The sequence below is a fragment of the Nerophis lumbriciformis genome, linkage group LG21 (genome assembly GCF_033978685.3).
Source record: "Nerophis lumbriciformis linkage group LG21, RoL_Nlum_v2.1, whole genome shotgun sequence".
Lineage (NCBI taxonomy): Eukaryota > Metazoa > Chordata > Actinopteri > Syngnathiformes > Syngnathidae > Nerophis > Nerophis lumbriciformis.
The window spans coordinates 35,043,708-35,062,500 of NC_084568.2; the positions used below are offsets into that span (position 1 = coordinate 35,043,708).

Sequence of the window (18,793 nt, forward strand, 5' to 3'; positions counted from 1 at the left end):
TTTTTTTAAACGGCCATTGTGGGAAAAAAATTAAAATACATTCAAATCAAAAGTGTAATGAATTATTGACTCCAATTACCTCACATCAAATATTCCACTTTGAAACCTTTTTTTGGGGGAAATAGTGCATATTATACTTAAGTGTTGAAAGTAAAAAGTAGTTAAAAAAATGGACATAAAACAATTAAAAGATCATAAAAATTAATAAAAACTTTTAATCGACAGATACATCTGAAATTGATCTAGACACTTAAGTGTTGAATGTAAAACTTTTTTTTTTCTTTTTTAAATTGGACAACTTAATTATTAGTGGGGCCCTTTTGGATCCTTTGGAATTTTAGTGGGATTTTTTTTTTTTTTTTTTTTTTTTAAATGGCCATTGTGGGGAAAAAATAAATAAATAATTCAAATCAAAAGTGTAATGAATTATTGACTCCAGTTACCTCACATCAAGTATTCCACTTTGAAATCTTTTTTTCGGGGAAATACTGCATATTTTACTTAAGTATTGAAAGTAAAAATTAATTTAAAACAAAATGGACATAAAACAATTAAAAGATCATAAAAATTAATAAAAACGTTTTAATCGACAGATACATCTGAAATTGATCCAGACACTTAAGTGTCGAATGTAAAACTTTTATTTTATTTTTTTTAATTGGACAACTTAGTTATTAGTGGGGCCCTTTTGGATCCCTTGGAATTTTAGTGGGATTTTTTTTTTAAATGGCCATTGTGGGAAAAAAATTAATAAATAATTCAAATCAAAAGTGTAATGAATTATTGACTCCAATTACCTCACATCAAGTATTCTACTTTGAAATCTTTTTTTCGGGGAAATACTGCATATTTTACTTAAGTGTTGAAAGTAAAAATTAATTTAAAAAAAATGGACATAAAACAATTAAAAGATCATAAAAATTAATAAAAACTTTTAATTGACAGATACATTTGAAATTGATCTAGACACTTTAGTGTTGAATGTAAAACTTTTCTTTTCTTTTTTTCTTTTTTTAAATTGGACAACTTAATTATTAGTGGGGCCCTTTTGGATCCTTTGGAATTTTAGTGGGATTTTTTTTTTTTAAACGGCCATTGTGGGTAAAAAAAATAAATACATAATTCAAATCAAAAGTGACATGAATGACCTCACATCAAATATTCCACTTTGACATTTTTTTGGGGGGGAAATACTGCATATTTTGTGTTTGCCATACAAAAAAAACCAACTAAGTATTCTTTGACAAAAATGACATAAAACAATTAAAAAGATCATAAAAATGAATAAAAACTTATAATCGACGGATAGATCTGAAGTTGATCTAGACACTTTAGTGTTGTAAGTATATATATAAAAAAAAAAAAATGCATGACTTAACACTTTTTAGCGGGACCCTTTTGGATCCCTTAAAAATTTAGTGGATTTTTATTGAATTTCTTTCAAACCTCCAGTGCAAAAAAATAATGCAATAAAATCAAAAAGTGCAATGACTTATTAAGGCACATATTACTTCACATCAAATATTGCACTTTTTGTGGGGGAAATATTGCATTTTATTTAATTTTTTAACTTTATATCGACAGATTTGAAATTGATAAATAGAGTTACGCATTGAATGATAAACAAATATATATTATGAGACTTATTTTTTTAAATTGTTATGACCAGGACCCTTCTGGGTCTCTGGGATCAAACTTGAGGAGAGTGCTAAAGTTGAAAAAATATATATATATTGTGTTGGTTTTGAAAAATAAAACTATCAAAATGGCCCCCGCATGCTTTCATTGCTCAATGTGTGGCCCTCAGCGGAAAAGGTTCGGACCCGGCAGCCACGGACCAAAGAGAGAAGCGCTGACGACTCACCACTGCGACGAACTCTCCGTGCCGCCGACCTCCAGCAGGTCGTAGTCGTCCTCCAGCTGGAAGTCGGAGAAGACCAGGGCGATGGTGTCCCCCGGCTCCGCCAGCACGGTCCACGTGCAGTCGGCGTGGTTGTTGTACTCGGCCGGGTAGTTGGGAGTGGTGATCACGCCGCTCTGGCCTCGGAGGGTACCTCCGCACCCGTCGTCCGCTGAAAAAGGACGAGGAAAATTGTTTACAAACAACTGGAGCAACCTGCTAGTCACGTCAACAACACCCGCAGAGTTTAAAGGCATTCCTATCAAACAAAATCCCATAGATGACTTCATGGACACAATGTATAGCCCGGGTTTATATCCTAAGATCACAAGGCCAAGCAGAATCTCAGGACACAGTGCCACACCTATTGATAATATTTGTACTAATGACTTTGATAACAATACCACAAGTGGCCTGCTAAGTTTTCATCATCTACACTATATTGCCAAAAGTATTTGGCCACCTGCCTTGACTCACATATGAACTTGAAGTGCCATCCCATGCAATTGTCCAACATGTTTTGGTATCCTGGAGCATTCAAAGTTCCTTTCACTGGAACAACTCCTGAAAAACAACCCCACACCATAATTCCTCCTCCACTAAATTTCACACTCGGCACAATGCAGTCCGAAATGTAGCGTTCTCCTGGCAACCTCCAAACCCAGACTGGTCCATCAGATTGCCAGATGGAAAAGTGTGATTCATCAGTCCAGAGAAGGCTCTAGAGTCCAGTGGAGACGTGCTTTACACCACTGCATCCCACACTTTGCATTGGAGTTGGTGATGTATGTCTTAGATGCAGCTGCTCGGCCATGGAAACCCATTGCATGAAGCTCTCTGCGTACTGTACGTGGGCTAATTGGAAGGTCACATGACGTTTGGAGCTCTGTAGCAACTGACTGTGCAGAAAGTCTTCGCACTAGGCTGACCTCTCTGTCAGTTTACGTGGCCTACCACTTGGTGGCTGAGTTGCTGTTGTTCCCAAACTCTTCACTTTTCTTAGAATAAAGTTGACTTTGGAATATTTAGGACCGAGGAAATTTCACGACTGGATTTGTTGCACTGGTGGCATCCTATGACAGTTCCACGCTGGAAATCACTGAAAGCGGCCCATTCTTTCACAAATGTTTGTAGAAACAGTCTCCATGCCTAAGTGCTTGATTAGGACCCTTGATCATTTGGATGGGTGGCCAAATACTTTTGGCAATATAGTGTACGACGGAAACTACAAAAAGTAGAACATGGATGATAAAAAGACTTTTCGAAGAATATGTACAGAACAAAGACAGCTCTCAAAAAATGATGAGTTGGGACAATGTCTACAGTGAAAATGACGTAGACTGAGGCATATGGTATGTTTTTTTTAATACCTTCGAGATGCTTTACGACATGGGTGTCAAACTCTGGCCCGCGGGCCAAATTTGGCCCTTGAGGCAATATCAAATTAACATCAGAACTGGCCCGCCCGTTTTCGCATTCACCACTAATACTCATACTTGCCAACACTCCCGAATTTCAGTGCCTCTCCTAAAAATCTCCCGGGGCAACCATTCTCTCCAATTTCTCCCGACTTCCACCCAGACAATATTATTGGGGGCGTGCCTTAAAGGCACTGCCTTCAACGTCCTCTACAAACTGTCGTCACGTCCGCTTTTCCTCCATACAAACAACGTGCCGGCACAGTCGCATTCTATATGCGGCTTTGACACACACACACAAGTGAATGCAACGCATAATTGGTCAACAGCCATACAGGTCACACTGAGGGTGGCCGTACAAACAACTCTAACACTGTTACAAATATGCGCCACACTGTGAACCCACACCAAACAAGAATGACCAACACATTTCGGGAGAACATCCACACCGTAACACAACATAAACACAACAGAACAAATACCCAGAAGCCCTTGCAGCACTAACTCTTCCGGGACGTATATACACCCCCGCTACCACCAAACCCCGCCCCCCCAACCCCGCCCACTAAGTTAATTTTGATATTTACCTCAGAAGGCTGCAAATAGAAAAGAGGCATTCAATTTATTATTTACATTTTATTTAATATATCATTGATGTTTTTTCGTTTGTTTTTTGAAAATTGATTTTGCACTATTAAGTTATGTAAGCGTCGCTTGTTCCATATTCAGTGTTAAAGCAAATCCGTGTAGCAAACTGAGCAATAATTAACGTTTTATTCATGCACTTTCTCTTGCTACTTCAAGGCTTGAATGTTTGATTCATTCATTATTGTTATTTTAAAATGTATTATTAGCCTGTGGAAAAAGTTTATTTTGATATTTACCTCAGAAGGCTGCAAATAGAAAAGAGGCATTCAATTTTTATTAAAATTTTATTTGATATGCCATTGATATTTTTAAATTATTTATTTATTTTCAACCCATATTTAGTTGAATATGCTACAAAGACAACATATTTGATGTTCAAACTGATAAACTTTTTTTTTTTTGTTGCAAATAATCATTAACTTTAGAATTTGATGCCAGCAACACGTGACAAAGAAGTTGGGAAAGGTGGCAATAAATACTGATAAAGTACTGTACTTCTCCCTACGTCCGTGTACACAGCGGCGTTTTAAAAAGTCATACATTTTTCTTTTTGAAACCGACACCGATAATTTCCGATATTACATTTAAAAGCATTTATCAGCCGATAATATCCGCAGGCCGATATTATCGGACATCTCCAAGTCAAACAATACTTACAATACTTGGAGTACAAACACTTTGTAGGGCACAACAAAAGACAGGACTGGCACATTTATGCCAACACACGTAAGGACAAACTGAAAAAATGCATACTCGCAACTGGCGAGCACAGTTGGTGAATATATTACCACGTGGATATGCCCTAAAGTACCGGAAATTAGTGTCGTTGAGCACCCATACCGATTTTAAGGTTACGTATCGGTTCAAACATGAAAGGTACCCATTCCGAGAGGCCAGTTGTACAAAGGTAATCTGATCAAATTGTTATCCAATCTTGAAAATGGGTCGTTCAAAAGAGAAAGAAGTATTCTGAAATCGAAACATATCACGGAATCCAATCCTAATTTTAGTCTGGATCAGTTTGTGGTAGGGTTGTACGGTATACCGGTACTAGTATAGTACCGCGATACTAATGAATCCTAATCGGTCCTATACCGCCTTTAAAAAGTACCAGTCCTCCACCCGCCTCCTCGTCACGTCATGTCATTGCTGGTTTTATGAGCAGAGGAGCATGTTCGGCAGTGCATAATCACAGAGTACTTACAAGCAGACACAGTGTGTAGACAGAAAAGGAAGAATGGACGCATTTTGGCTTAAAAAGTAAAGATAAAGGTGAAGTTATAACACTGAAACACAACAGAGGTGGTTTTAGACATGGCTAGCTAGCTAGCAGCTAACATCCATCCGCAGTCGGCAGTGTTTTAGCTACTTCTACATCACTAATCCTCGCCTCCATGGCAACAAATAAAGCATGTTTCTTACAAGTATCATTATCACTGCAGGACGAGGAATAGCTAAACATGCTTCACTACACACCGTAGGAGGATAATATAGCTCACTGGCGTCACAATGTAAACAAACTATCACCTGACATCCACTGTAATGATACCAAGTACAGGAGTGTATCTAGTCGATACTACTATGATTACATCAATATTTTTTAGCATCATAAAATGTTTTTTATTTTATTTATTTATATTATGTTTATAAACTCAGGAAATACATGAGGACTTTGAATATGGCCAACGTATGATCCTGTAACGACTTGGTATCGGATCGATACCCAAATATGTGTTATCATCCAAAACTAATATATATATATCAAACGACAGAAGAATAAGTGATTATTAATGTACTCAAACGCCATTGGTGGATCGACACCTGACATCCACTATAATGATACCAAGTACAGGAGCGTATCTAGTCGATACTATTCTGATTACGTCGATATGTTTTGGCATCACAACATCTTCTTTCGTTTTTTTAAATGTATATTATGTTTACAAAGTCAGAAAATACGTCCCTGGACACATGAGGACTTTGAATATGACCAATGTGTGATCCTGTAACTACTTGGTATCAAATTGATACCTAAATGTGTGGTATCATCCAAAACTAATGTAAAGTATCAAAGAAGAGAAGAATAAGTGATTATTACATTTTAACAGAAGTGTAGATAGAACATGTTAAAACAGAAAATAAGCAGATATTAACAGTAAATGAACAAGTAGATTAATAATGCATTTTTTACAGTTTGTCCCTCATGTGTACAAAATAAGTGTATAAATGACACAATATGTTACTGCATACGTCAGCAAACTAATTAGGAGTCTTTGTTTGTTTACTTACTACTAAAAGACAAGTTGTCTAGTGTGTTCACTATTTTATTTAAGGACAAACTTGCAAAAATAAACATATGTTTCATGTACCTTAAGATTTTTTTGTCCAAATAAAGCCATTTTTTGTGGTCCCCTTTATTTAGAAAAGTATGGAAATACATTTTCACCTGGATTTGGTGATCTTAGAAACTGTACCTATATCAGTTTGATCCAATCCAATGTTGCTTTGAAAAACGAGTACGACAGACGACCTGATCCAGGTCAGCAAAATCCAGATTATCTGGACCGCAGAGTCGACGTTACTAACGTTCTTAGGTAGTCAAGTTGAGTTTGATTGGTAACACCTGTGCTTTTCTGCTTCTCGATGCCAGAAATGGCAGCTAAGGGAAGACCAGGTCCATACAAGAAACTCCGTCCATGCATTATTTACTGAGAAATCAAGGGAACATGAACCAAAGGCAAGTAAAACTTAATGTATCCACAAAATTAATGTATCCGCTCAGTCGTTTTATGACTCATCCCTTGGCCCAGACGCTCCCTCACAAACTTTTATGGGAACTGGTTAAGTAATTTTGAAAATGAGTCCCTGGGTCCATCCTTGCCAAATAGTTTGGGGTTTATTCGGTGATTGTCAAGGAGTTAAAAATTGTTTTTGTTTTCGTTGTTTTGTGAACATGCTCCCAAATGTGCGCATTTGTTCTGATACTGATATTGGAGCCGCGATTATTGTCCGATACTGATGTTAATCCGATACAATATCATGGTTTTCGTCCTGGTCGTGGAACTGTGCACCTTGAGAGTGCATGGGAGTTTGCCCAACCAGTCTACATGTGTTTTGTGGACTTGGAGAAGGCATTCAACCGTGTCCCTCGGGAAGTCCTGTGGGGAGTGCTCAGAGAGTATGAGGTATCGGACTGTCTGATTGTGGCTGTCCGCTTCCTGTATGATCAGTGCCAGAGCTTGGTCCGCATTGCCGGTAGTAAGTCGAACACGTTTCCAGTGAGGGTTGGACTCCGCCAAGGCTGCCCTTTGTCACCGATTCTGTTCATAACTTTTATGGACATAATTTCTAGGCGCAGTCAAGGCGTTGAGGGGATCTGGTTTGGTGGCTGCAGGATTAGGTCTCTGCTTTTTGCAGATGATGTAGTCCTGATGGCTTCATCTGGCCAGGATCTTCAGCTCTCACTGGATCGGTTCGCAGCTGAGTGTGAAGTGACTGGGATGGGAATCAGCACCTCCAAGTCCGAGTCCATGGTTCTCGCCCGGAAAAGGGTGGAGTGCCATCTCCGGGTTGGGGAGGAGATCTTGCCCCAAGTGGAGGAGTTCAAGTACCTCGGAGTCTTGTTCACGAGTGAGGGAAGAGTGGATCGTGAGATGGACAGGCGGATCGGTGCGGCGTCTTCAGTAATGCGGACGCTGTATCGATCCGTTGTGGTGAAGAAGGAGCTGAGCCGGAAGGCGAAGCTCTCAATTTACCGGTCGATCTACGTTCCCATCCTCACCTATGGTCATGAGCTTTGGGTTATGACCGAAAGGACAAGATCACGGGTACAAGCGGCCGAAATGAGTTTCCTCCGCCGGGTGGCGGGGCTCTCCCTTAGAGATAGGGTGAGAAGCTCTGCCATCCGGGAGGAGCTCAAAGTAAAGCCGCTGCTCCTCCACATGGAGAGGAGCCAGATGAGGTGGTTCGGGCATCTGGTCAGGATGCCACCCGAACGCCTCCCTAGGGAGGTGTTTAGGGCACGTCCGACCGGTAGGAGGCCGCGGGGAAGACCCAGGACACGTTGGGAAGACTATCTCTCCCGGCTGGCCTGGGAACGCCTCGGGGTCCCACAGGAAGAGCTGGACGAAGTGGCTGGGGAGAGGGAAGTCTGGGCTTCCCTGCTTAGGCTGCTGCCCCCGCGACCCGACCTCGGATAAGCGGAAGAAGATGGATGGATGGATGCATATCATACATACGTGGTGTTAAAAAAGGCATGAGCAAGTGAAATGACTCATACAGAACACTGGTAGGTATGAAAATCATTTATGATGAACTGGTCTTTAAATTGAACCGTTTTGGATCAGAATAATTCCTTCAATTAGATCACTGGTGTCAAACTCAAGGCACGGGAGCCAAATCTGGCCCGCCACATTTTTTTATGTGGCCCGCGAAAGCCTGAAAATAATGTGTTAATAAAATGCTTACCGTATTTTTCGGAGTATAAGTCGCACCTGCCGAAAATGCACAATAAAGAAGGAAAAAAACATATACAAGTCGCACTGGAGCCCGGCCAAACTATGAAAAAAACTGCGACTTATAGTTCGAAAAATACGGTAATCTTTTCTTACAAAATATATTTGTTCTTTCCCTTTTGACGTTAAAAATCATGCAATCGCATATCTTTTAAACATGCACTATCAAAATCAAACTATTATACTATCATGTATTCCAAAAATGTTGTTTGTTAAAATAAAGATAAAAACTATACTTAAATATCTGCTTGACTTATGATTTGAAAACAAATGATAAATCAGATTGTAGACTGTAAAATTGACAATAGATTTTACGGTTAAATTCCACCGACTGAGTTTTTTTTTTTACCGTAAAATCAACTTTGGTACTGTTTTTTTCCCCATATACAGTAAGACACTAAAACCTTAAAGAACAAACAAAAAACCCCACTAAAAAAATAAGATTTTACGGTATAAAAAAACCAAAACATGGCAGCTCTGTTGCTTGAATTTTACCGCTAAAAACAGTGGTATTGTTTCTCCATTCCATTCATTCCATTTTTTTGTATACCGTATTTCCTTAAATTGCCGCCGGGTATATAGTATGCGCATGCCTAGAATTACCGCCGGGTCAAACTTGTTTCGCAAAATAATTAGCGCATGCTTAGCATTACCGCCGGCTCAGGATTAACGCCGGGTCAAACTCGTTTCGCAAAATATTATTTTTATTAGCGCATGTCTAGAATTTCCGCCGGGTCAAACTCGTCACGTCAAGAGTGACACTTCACCTGTTATCAATTTCAAAATGGAGGAGGCTGATTTCAATAATTTAAAATCGCATAAAGGGAAGAAGATTAAGAGCTATTCAGTCAGATTTAAGGTCCAAACTATTGAGTATGCAAAAAAGAACAGTAAGCAGCTATGTTTTATTAATATACCGTAGCTGCGTGTGTCAAATATGAGTCATTAAATGACTCCCGCCTCCTGGTGGTAGAGAGCGCTAGTGATCCTTCTTGCGACTACTCGGCTGCAGAAGAAGTGACAACAAGCAGCAACAGTTAGCGATAGTTTTTTTTCCCCTTTTAACATGGAGGATTACATATCTAAAATAAAACAGTTTTCTAAACTGGACTTTCAATGGAAGCAGGAGGTAATAATTAAAGGAAGATCTCCATCGAGACAGCGAGACCTTTAAAACTGAACAAAGATAAGGAAGACATCTATAAACATGTTATCGATGATTTTTTTCAGAAGGAGCGGCGCATGGACTTCATTTATAAGTAAAGGTAAGACCATAATAATGTTTTTTTTATTAAATGTGCTTTTGATGATGGTATCCTTACATCACACTTAAAGCGCAGGCCTAAATTTACCGCATGCCTTTGGTAAGGGCCGGAGTGAGAAGAGGTTTTAAATTAATTACCGCCCCGGCGGCAATTCAAGGAAATACGGTATGCTGTAAAAAAAACCTACTGCTTTTACTGTGAAATTGTGGTGACTGAGCTGCCAGTTTTTGAAGTAAATTGTACTATTTTTTTTTTGCAGCTTATGTACGAAAATATATTGTTAATGTATTATACCTGCATATATTAGTGTTGTCCCAATACCAATATTTTAATTAAAACAAGATATATATATATATATATATATATATATATATATATATATATATATATATATATATATATATATATTTTTTTTTAATCAATTAAGAATTGTTACAAATACGAATTGTGATTAATCTTAAAATCTTTTTTTTTTTTGACAGGTATGGCAACACTCGCGAGCAGTAGAGAACATGGGAGTGATTTTTTATTTTTTTTTGTCCACTACATATTTTGCTTTATTCATTAATGATGTATTTCCTGCCACTAAAATCGATTTAGAAAAAAAAAAAAAAAAAAAAAAAAAAAAAAAAAATATATATATATATATATATATATATATATATATATATATATATATATATATATATATATATATATATATATATATATATATATTAGAATACATTTTTAAAAATATGTTTTTAACTCAGAGCTTTTCTAACCTGTAAGCTGTTTTAAAAAAGTTCAATCATAATTATTATACCAAGTTATACATTGCAAGAATCGGTTTGAATCGAGACTTGATTTTGAATCGAATAGTCACACCAAAATCAATTTTGAAAATAAAAAAGACAACAATTATTAGAATCAATTAAAAAAAAAAAAAAAGGTGTTTTTAACTTGCAGCTTTTCTAACCTGTAAGCTGTTTTGTTTATTATACCAAATACATTGCAAAAATCGGTTTGAATCGAGAATTGATTCTGAATCCAATCGTCACACCAAAATCGATTTTGAAAAGTTAAAAAATATATATTTTAGAATCAATTAAAAAAAAAAAAAAGTTTTTAACTGGGAGCTTTTCTAACCTGTAAGCTGTTTTGAAAAAAGTTCAAGTATAATTATTATACCAAATAATACATTGCAAGAATCGGTTTGAATCGAGAATAGATTCTGAATGGAATAGTCACACCAAAATCGATTTTGAAAAGTAAAAAAAATAAATTTCAATCAATTTAAAAGTATAAATGTTTTTAACTCTGAGCTTTTGTAACCTGTAAGCTGTTTTGAAAAAGTTAAATTCTAATTATTATACCAAGTTATACATTGCAAGAATCGGTTTGAATCGAAACTCGATTCTGAATCGAATAGTGACCCCAAAATCGATTTTGAAAAGTAAAAAAACATATATATTAAAATCAATAAAAAAAAGAAATTTTTAGCTATTAGCTTTTCTAACCTGGAAGCTGTTTATAAAAAGTTCAATTATAATAATGAATACCACGTTATACATTGCAAGAATCTGTTTGAATTGAGAATCGATTGTGAATTGAATCGTCTGCCCAAAATCGATTTTGAAAAGTAAAAAAATATTTTAGAATTAAAAAAAAAAAAAAGTTTTCATCTACAAGCTTTTTTAACCTGTAAGCTTTAATTATAATTATCATACCAAGTTATACATTGCAAGAATCGTTTTGAATCGAGAATTGATTCTGAATTGAATCATGACCCCAAAATCAATTTTGAAAAGTTAAAAAAAATATATATATTAGAACACTTTTTTTTAAAATATGTTTTTAACTAGGAGGTTTTCTAACTTGGAAGCTGTTTTGAAAAAGTTCAATTATAATTATTATAAAAAGTTATACATTGCAAGAATCGGTTTGAATCGAGAATAGATTCTGAATGGAATAGTCACACCAAAATCAATTTTGAAAAGTAAAAAAAAAAATATTACAATCAATTTAAAAAAATATATGTTTTTAACTCTGAGCTTTTCTAACCTGGAAGCTGTTTAGAAAAAGTTCAATGATGGATGGATGGCAGAGGTGGGACCAAGTCATTGTTTTGCAAGTCACAAGTAAGTCTCAAGTCTTTGCCCTCAAGTCCGAGTCAAGTCCCGAGTCAAGACAGGCAAGCCCCGAGTCAAGTCCAAAGTCAAGACTGGAAAGTCTCAAGTCAAGTCCTAAGTCCTGCATTTTGAGTTTCGAGTCCTTTCAAGTCCTTTTAACCACAGACTAATATATTAACACAGATTGTGTATGCTTTTCAAACGCTGTATTTATTTATTAAAACAAGTGCATTTTAAATTGCAGGAAAGAAAATTGTGCTGACATTGCACTTTATAATAGCACTATTAACCAGTCATTTTAAACATTAACTCATTCCTTTACAGAACAAACACATTGAAAAATAAAGTGCAAATGTACTTATTTGTACAAAAGTGTTAACATTGAAAAAACATGACATATACGTGAACATAACAAAAAAGTTGTACTTTTTATATGTCAGGGCCCTATGCTGCATTGCATTTGCAAAAGACCAAATTAGCCAAGAGTCTGTCAGTCATTTGTGCACGATGGGGGCGTAGTATGATGCCACTATGGCTGAAAACTCGCTCCACTGGAGCACTGGAGGCAGGCACTGCCAAGACTCTCATGGCCACTCGGAACAGTGAAGGAAGAGTCTTCATGTTCAATGCCCAGAACAAAAGGGGGGAGAGAGTTGTTTTGGGTTGGTGCACTACTTGTAAGTGTATCTTGTGTTTTTTATGTTGATTTAATTAAAAAAAGAAAAAAAAATATATATATTTCTTGTGCGGCCCGATACCAATCGATCCACGGACCAGTACCGGCCCGCGGCCCGGTGGTTGGGGACCACTGAGGTAAACAACCAACAGTATGTCAGAAAGCTAGCTAAAACGGTACACATATTCATAATATAGTATACATTTTAACTGACCTTTATTTGACTATTTTTGTCTTTTTTTAGGTGGCTAACATACGCGGTGCTGCTGACCGCCGTCTAACGTTACGTGTGATATATTGACTAACGTAACCCTGCTTAAAAAAAATCACTGAACAAAAAGTATGAATAAGGTAGTGAACTGCAACAGATTCCCGTGTTTGCAACAACGTTATAACGTTAGCAGTGAGTTTACAGCCTCACTGATTTAACTACACAGCAAATAAAAGTCACGTTACTTAGCCAATAAACGTTATCTTACATTCAAAACTTACCGTTCTTTGTGCAACTTCAAATGCCGGACGAAGTTGGAAGTTGTTGCCTCTCCATCAGTAATTTTCGAACCGCATGTGTTGCATACTGCAAACCGTTTTGTGTTGACCACCTCGTAATTTTTATACCCAAACAAAATTATTTTAGGTATCATTTTTTGTTCACTGGCGTGTGGTTTGGACATGTCTTCTTCGTTGGTTGTCCTGCAATTTGATTGGATGAATGCTGTGTGATGAAAACAAAGTAGATCTAATTTGATTGGCTGTTGTACTGACAGCACACCAGCTGACACACGCAACGCTGATAGACAAGTACACAATGAAAAATACGGGGCGCTCCCGAATAACTTTTTCATCTTTGGGTTTTGGGGAAAGTAGCAAGTCATGTCAAGTCATGTCAATTCAAAAGGCTCAAGTCCAAGTGAAGTCACAAGTCATTGATGTTAAAGTCTAAGTCGAGTTGCAAGTCTTTTTACATTTTGTCAAGTCGAGTCTAAAGTCATCAAATTCATGACTCGAGTCTGACTCGAGTCCAAGTCATGTGACTCGAGTCCACACCTCTGATGGATGGATACCACGTTATACATTGCAAGAATCGGTTTGAATCGAGAATCGATTGTGAATTGAACAGTCTGCCCAAAATCGATTTTGAAAAGTAAAAAAATGTATTAGAATCAATAATAAAAAAAATGTTTTCAACTACAAGCTTTTTTAACCTGTAAGCTTTAATTATAATTATCATACCAAGTTATACATTGCAAGAATCGTTTTGAATCAAGACTTGATTCTGAATTGAATGGTCACCCCAAAATCAATTTTGAAAAGTTAAAAAAAAAATATACATTAGAATACTTTTTTTTTTTTTTTTTTTTAAACGTTTTTAACTAGAAGGTTTTCTCACTTGGAAGCTGTTTTAAAAAAGTTAAATTATAATTATTATACCAAGTTATTCATTGCAAGAATCGGTTTGAATCGAAACTCGATTCTGAATCGGATAGTCACACCAAAAATCGATTTTGAAAAGTAAAAAAATATATATATTAAAATCAATTTTTAAAAAAAGAAGATGTTTTCTAACTCTGAGCTTTTTTAACCTGTAAGCTGTTTTGAAAAAGTTCAATTATAATTATCATACCAAATTATACATTGCAAGAATCGGTTTGAATCGAGAATCGTTTCTGAATCAAATAGTCACCCCAAAATCGATTTTGAAAAGTAAAAAAATATATTACAATCAATTAAAAAATATATAAGTTTTCAACTACAAGCTTTTGTAACCTGTAACCTGTTTTGAAAAAGTTGTATAATTATTATACCAAGTTATACATTGCAAGAATCGGTTTGAATCGAGAATCGATTCTGAATCGAATTGTCACCTCAAAATTGATTTTGAAAAGTAAAAAAAAATATATGTATATATATATATTAGAATCAATTAATAAAAGGTGTTTTTAACTCTGAACTTTTCTAACCTGTAAGCTCTTTTGAAAAAGTTTATTATAATTATTATACCAAATAATACATTGCAAGAATCGTTTTGAATCGATAATTGATTCTGAATCAAATAGTAACACCAAAATCGATTTTGAAAAGTAAATAAATATATTACAATCAATTAAAAAAAAATTAGTTTTTAACTACAAGCTTTTTTAACATGTAAGCTGTTTTGAAAAAGTTCAATTATAATTATTATACCGAGTTATACATTGCACAAATCAGTTTGAATCGATTCTGAATAGCATTGTCACCCCAAAATTGATTTGGAAAAGTTAAAAAAATACATATATTAGAATCAATTAAAAAATATATGTTTTTAACTCTGAGCTTTTCTAACCTGTAAGCGGTTTTGAAAAAGTTCAATTATAATTATTATACCAAGTTATACATTGCAAGAATCGGTTTGAATCGAGAATCGATTCTGAATCAAATAGTCACTCCAAAATTGATTTTGAAAAGTAAATAAATATATTAGAATCAATTAAAAAAAAAACAAGTTTTTAACTACAAGCTTTTCTAACATGTAAGCGGTTTTGAAAAAGTTCAATTATAATTATTATACCAAGTTATACATTGCAAGAATCAGTTTGAATCAAGAATCGATTCTGAATCTAATTGTCACCCCAAAATCGATTTTGAAAAGTTTAAAAAAAAATATATATAAGAATCAATTAAAAAATATATGTTTTTAACTCTGAGCTTTTCTAACCAGTAAGCGGTTTTGAAAAAGTTCAATTATAATTATTATACCAAGTTATACATTGCAAGAATCGTTTTGAATTGAGAATCGATTCTGAATCAAATAGTCACTCCAAAATTGATTTTAAAAATAAAAAAAAAATAAAAAAAATATTAGAATATATATATATATTTTTTAAAGGTGTTTTTAACTAGGAGCTTTTCCAACCTGTAAGCTGTTTTGAAAAAGTTACATTTTAATTTTTATACCAAATACATTGCAAGAATCAGTTTGAATCGAGACTCTGAATCGAATAGTCACCCCAAAATCGATTTTGAAAAGTAAAAAAAAAAATATATATAATATAATCAATTTAAAAAAATATGTTTTGAGCTAGGAGCTTTTCTAACCTGTAAGCTGTTTTGAAAAAATTCAATTATAATTATCATGCCAAGTTATACATTGCAAGAGTCGGTTTGAATCGAGAATCGATTCTGAATCGAATCGTCACCCCAGGAATCGGGATGCGATCAAAGATTCCTATATAATCCTTACATATGAATATTAATGCTGTACATTGACACTCCCCCTTGATTTAAACGGCGTGTGCTTTTGTGGGGGCTCGCGGGTGGGCGGCCATCGAGATCCGTCCGTCACCCGTCCGACCTGTCACCACGGCAACCCCTCCCAGGGAGGGCAGGGGAGTGCAGAGACGAGCGGAAACCTGCGAGGTGTGAACTTAAATAGCAGAGAAAGCCAGAAGAAGACGACAGGTGACAAGCCGGAGAAGTGAAGGCTTGGGGGGGCCGCGGGTGGATGAGGGGAGTCAGATATGGCGTTGAAGTGACAGCAAGGCCGGGGGAGAAGATGGAAGGAGCATTGAAATTCCACACCAGCGACTTTCTCCACACTTGAAGGGAAGCATCTGACTCCCGAGCTCGCCTCTGTATTGTTCGCTCCATTTTGCAGCTGCCACTCGCCCATGCCGGGTGTGGAAAAGTAAATCAGACAGCGTATGAAAGCCACGTCCTGGGCTTGCATATTTGCTGCCAGTCGCTGAGGATTCCCTGGTTTTCCGTCAAGGAGACAAAAGCTCCTTCGGTTCCCGTGAGTGCCATGGTAAGATCCCACGTGTAGGCTTTTATTTGCATATGCATTTGTTAGGGCTGGGATCATTTGGGCACCGCGCCATTCCATTCCAGTCTTGGGGTAACGATTCCATTCAGAATCAATTCTCAATTCAAAACCTTTTAAAAACATTGAGTGCCAGTTCTTTGATTAACTACATTCCTTCATAAAATAGATGAACAGCTCTGATAAATGTCTATATTATCCCTCCATCCATCCATTTTCTACCGCTTATTCCCTTCGGGGTCGCTGGAGCCTATCTCAGCTACAATCGGGCGGAAGGCGGGGTACACCCTGGACAAGTCGCCACCTCATCGCAGGGCCAACACAGATAGACAGACACCATATTAAAAAAAATGGTGTTTAAAAAAAATGTTCTTAAACATTTATAAAACCCAAAACCGGTGAAGTTGTCACGTTGTGTAAATGGTAAATAAAAAGAGAATACAATGATTTGCAAATCCTTTTCAACTTATATCCAATTGAATAGACTGCAAAGACAAGATATTTAACGTTCAAACTGGAAAACTTTGCTATCTTGCGTTTTCTGGACAACCTTCCCTAGTCACTGAGCCACTTGCTGCTCAACTTAGGATCACTTTGGATTGGTTTTTTGGTTTGCCCTTTTTGGTTGACATCTCTGAAAAGATTGACATAAATACACAAGGAACCCAACAATTAAAAAAAAAAAAAAAAGAGGACAGGTACGATAATCAATTTGATCTACAAACCCCAAAACCAGTAAAGTTGGCACGTTGTGGAAACGAAAACAGAATACAATGATTTGCAAAACCTTTACAACTTATATTCAATTGAATGGATTTGCAAAGACAAGATATTTAACGTTCAAATTGGAAAACTTTATTATTTTTTGCAAATATTAGCTCATTTGGAATTTGATGCCTGCAACATGTTTCGAAAAAGCTGGCACAAGTGGCAAAAAAGACTGAGTCAGAGTCTTTTTAGACCTCCCTGTTTGTGCACTCATGTTTTATGCTATACTAAACAAAGTCATGGGTCTTCCCCGTGGCCTCCTGCCGGTCGGACGGGCCCTAAACACCTCCCTAGGGAGGCGTTCGGGTGGCATCCTGACCAGATGCCCGAACCACCTCATCTGGCTCCTCTCCATGTGGAGGAGCAGCAGCTTTACTTTGAGCTCCCCCCGGATGACAGAGCTTCTCACCCTATCTCTAAGGGAGAGACCCGCCACCCGGCGGAGGAAACTCATTTGGGCCGCTTGTACCCGTGATCTTGTCCTTTCGGTCATAACCCAAAACTCATGACCATAGGTGAGGATGGGAACGTAGATGGACCGGTAAATTGAGAGCTTTGCCTTCTGGCTCAGCTCCTTCTTCACCACAACGGATCGATACAGCGTCCGCATTACTGAAGACGCCGCACCGATCCGCCTGTCGATCTCACGATCCACTCTTCCCTCACTCGTGAACAAGACTCTGAGGTACTTGAACTCCTCCACTTGGGGCAAGATCTCCTCCCCAACCCGGAGATGGCACTCCACCCTTTCCCGGGCGAGAACCATGGACTCGGACTTGGAGGTACTGATTCCCATCCCAGTCGCTTCACACTCAGCTGGGAACCGATCCAGTGAGAGCTGAAGATCCTGGCCGGATGAAGCCATCAGGACCACATCATCTGCAAAGAGCAGAGACCTAATCCTGCAGCCACCAAACCAGATACCCTCAATGCCTTGACTGCGCCTAGTAATTCTGTTATGAACAGAATCGGTTTGATTGATTGATTGATTGATTGAGACTTTTATTAGTAGATAGCACAGTACAGTACATATTCCGTACAATTGACCACTAAATGGTAACACCCGAGTAAGTTTTTCAACTTGTTTAAGTCGGGGTCCACGTTAATCAATACATGGTGACAAAGGGCAGCCTTGGTGGAGTCCGACCCTCATTGGAAACGGCTCCGACTTACTGCCGGCAATGCGGACCAAACTCTGACACTGATCATATGGGGAAGCGGACCGCCACAATCAGACAGTCCGATACCCCATACTCTCTGAGCACTCCCCACAGGACTTCCCGGGGTACACGGTCAAATGCCTTCTCCAAGTCCACAAAGCACATGTAGACTGGTTGGGCCAACTCCCATGCACCGTCAAGGACCTTGCCGAGAGTATAGAGCTGGTTTACCGGCGTGGCGGAGTTGGGAGAGTGGCTGTGCCAGCAACCTGAGGGTTCCTGGTTCAATCCCTACCTTCTACCAACCTCGTCATGTCCGTTGTGTCCTTGAGCAACTGGGTGGTGGTTAGCGCCTTGCATGGCAGCTCCCTCTATCAGTGTGTGAATGTGTGTGTGAATGGGTAAATGTGGAAGTAGTGTCAAAGCGCTTTGAGTACCTTGAAGGTAGAAAAGCGCTATACAAGTATAACCCATTGACCATTTACCGTTCAACGACCAGGACGAAAACCACACTGTTCCTCCTGAATCCCGGGT

The 18,793-nt window shown here is 37.5% G+C and overlaps 1 protein-coding gene across 1 annotated transcript in view; it reads right to left on the minus strand.

The window, feature by feature from the left end:
- The window catches only part of csmd2 (CUB and Sushi multiple domains 2), an 828,472-nt gene that overhangs the window by 583,413 nt on the left and 226,266 nt on the right, over nucleotides 1-18,793 (minus strand). The window contains exon 5 of the mRNA XM_061982429.2: nucleotides 1,865-2,072. Within this exon, the coding sequence (XP_061838413.2) occupies nucleotides 1,865-2,072 (208 nt within the window). The remainder of the gene's footprint in view (nucleotides 1-1,864; nucleotides 2,073-18,793) is intronic.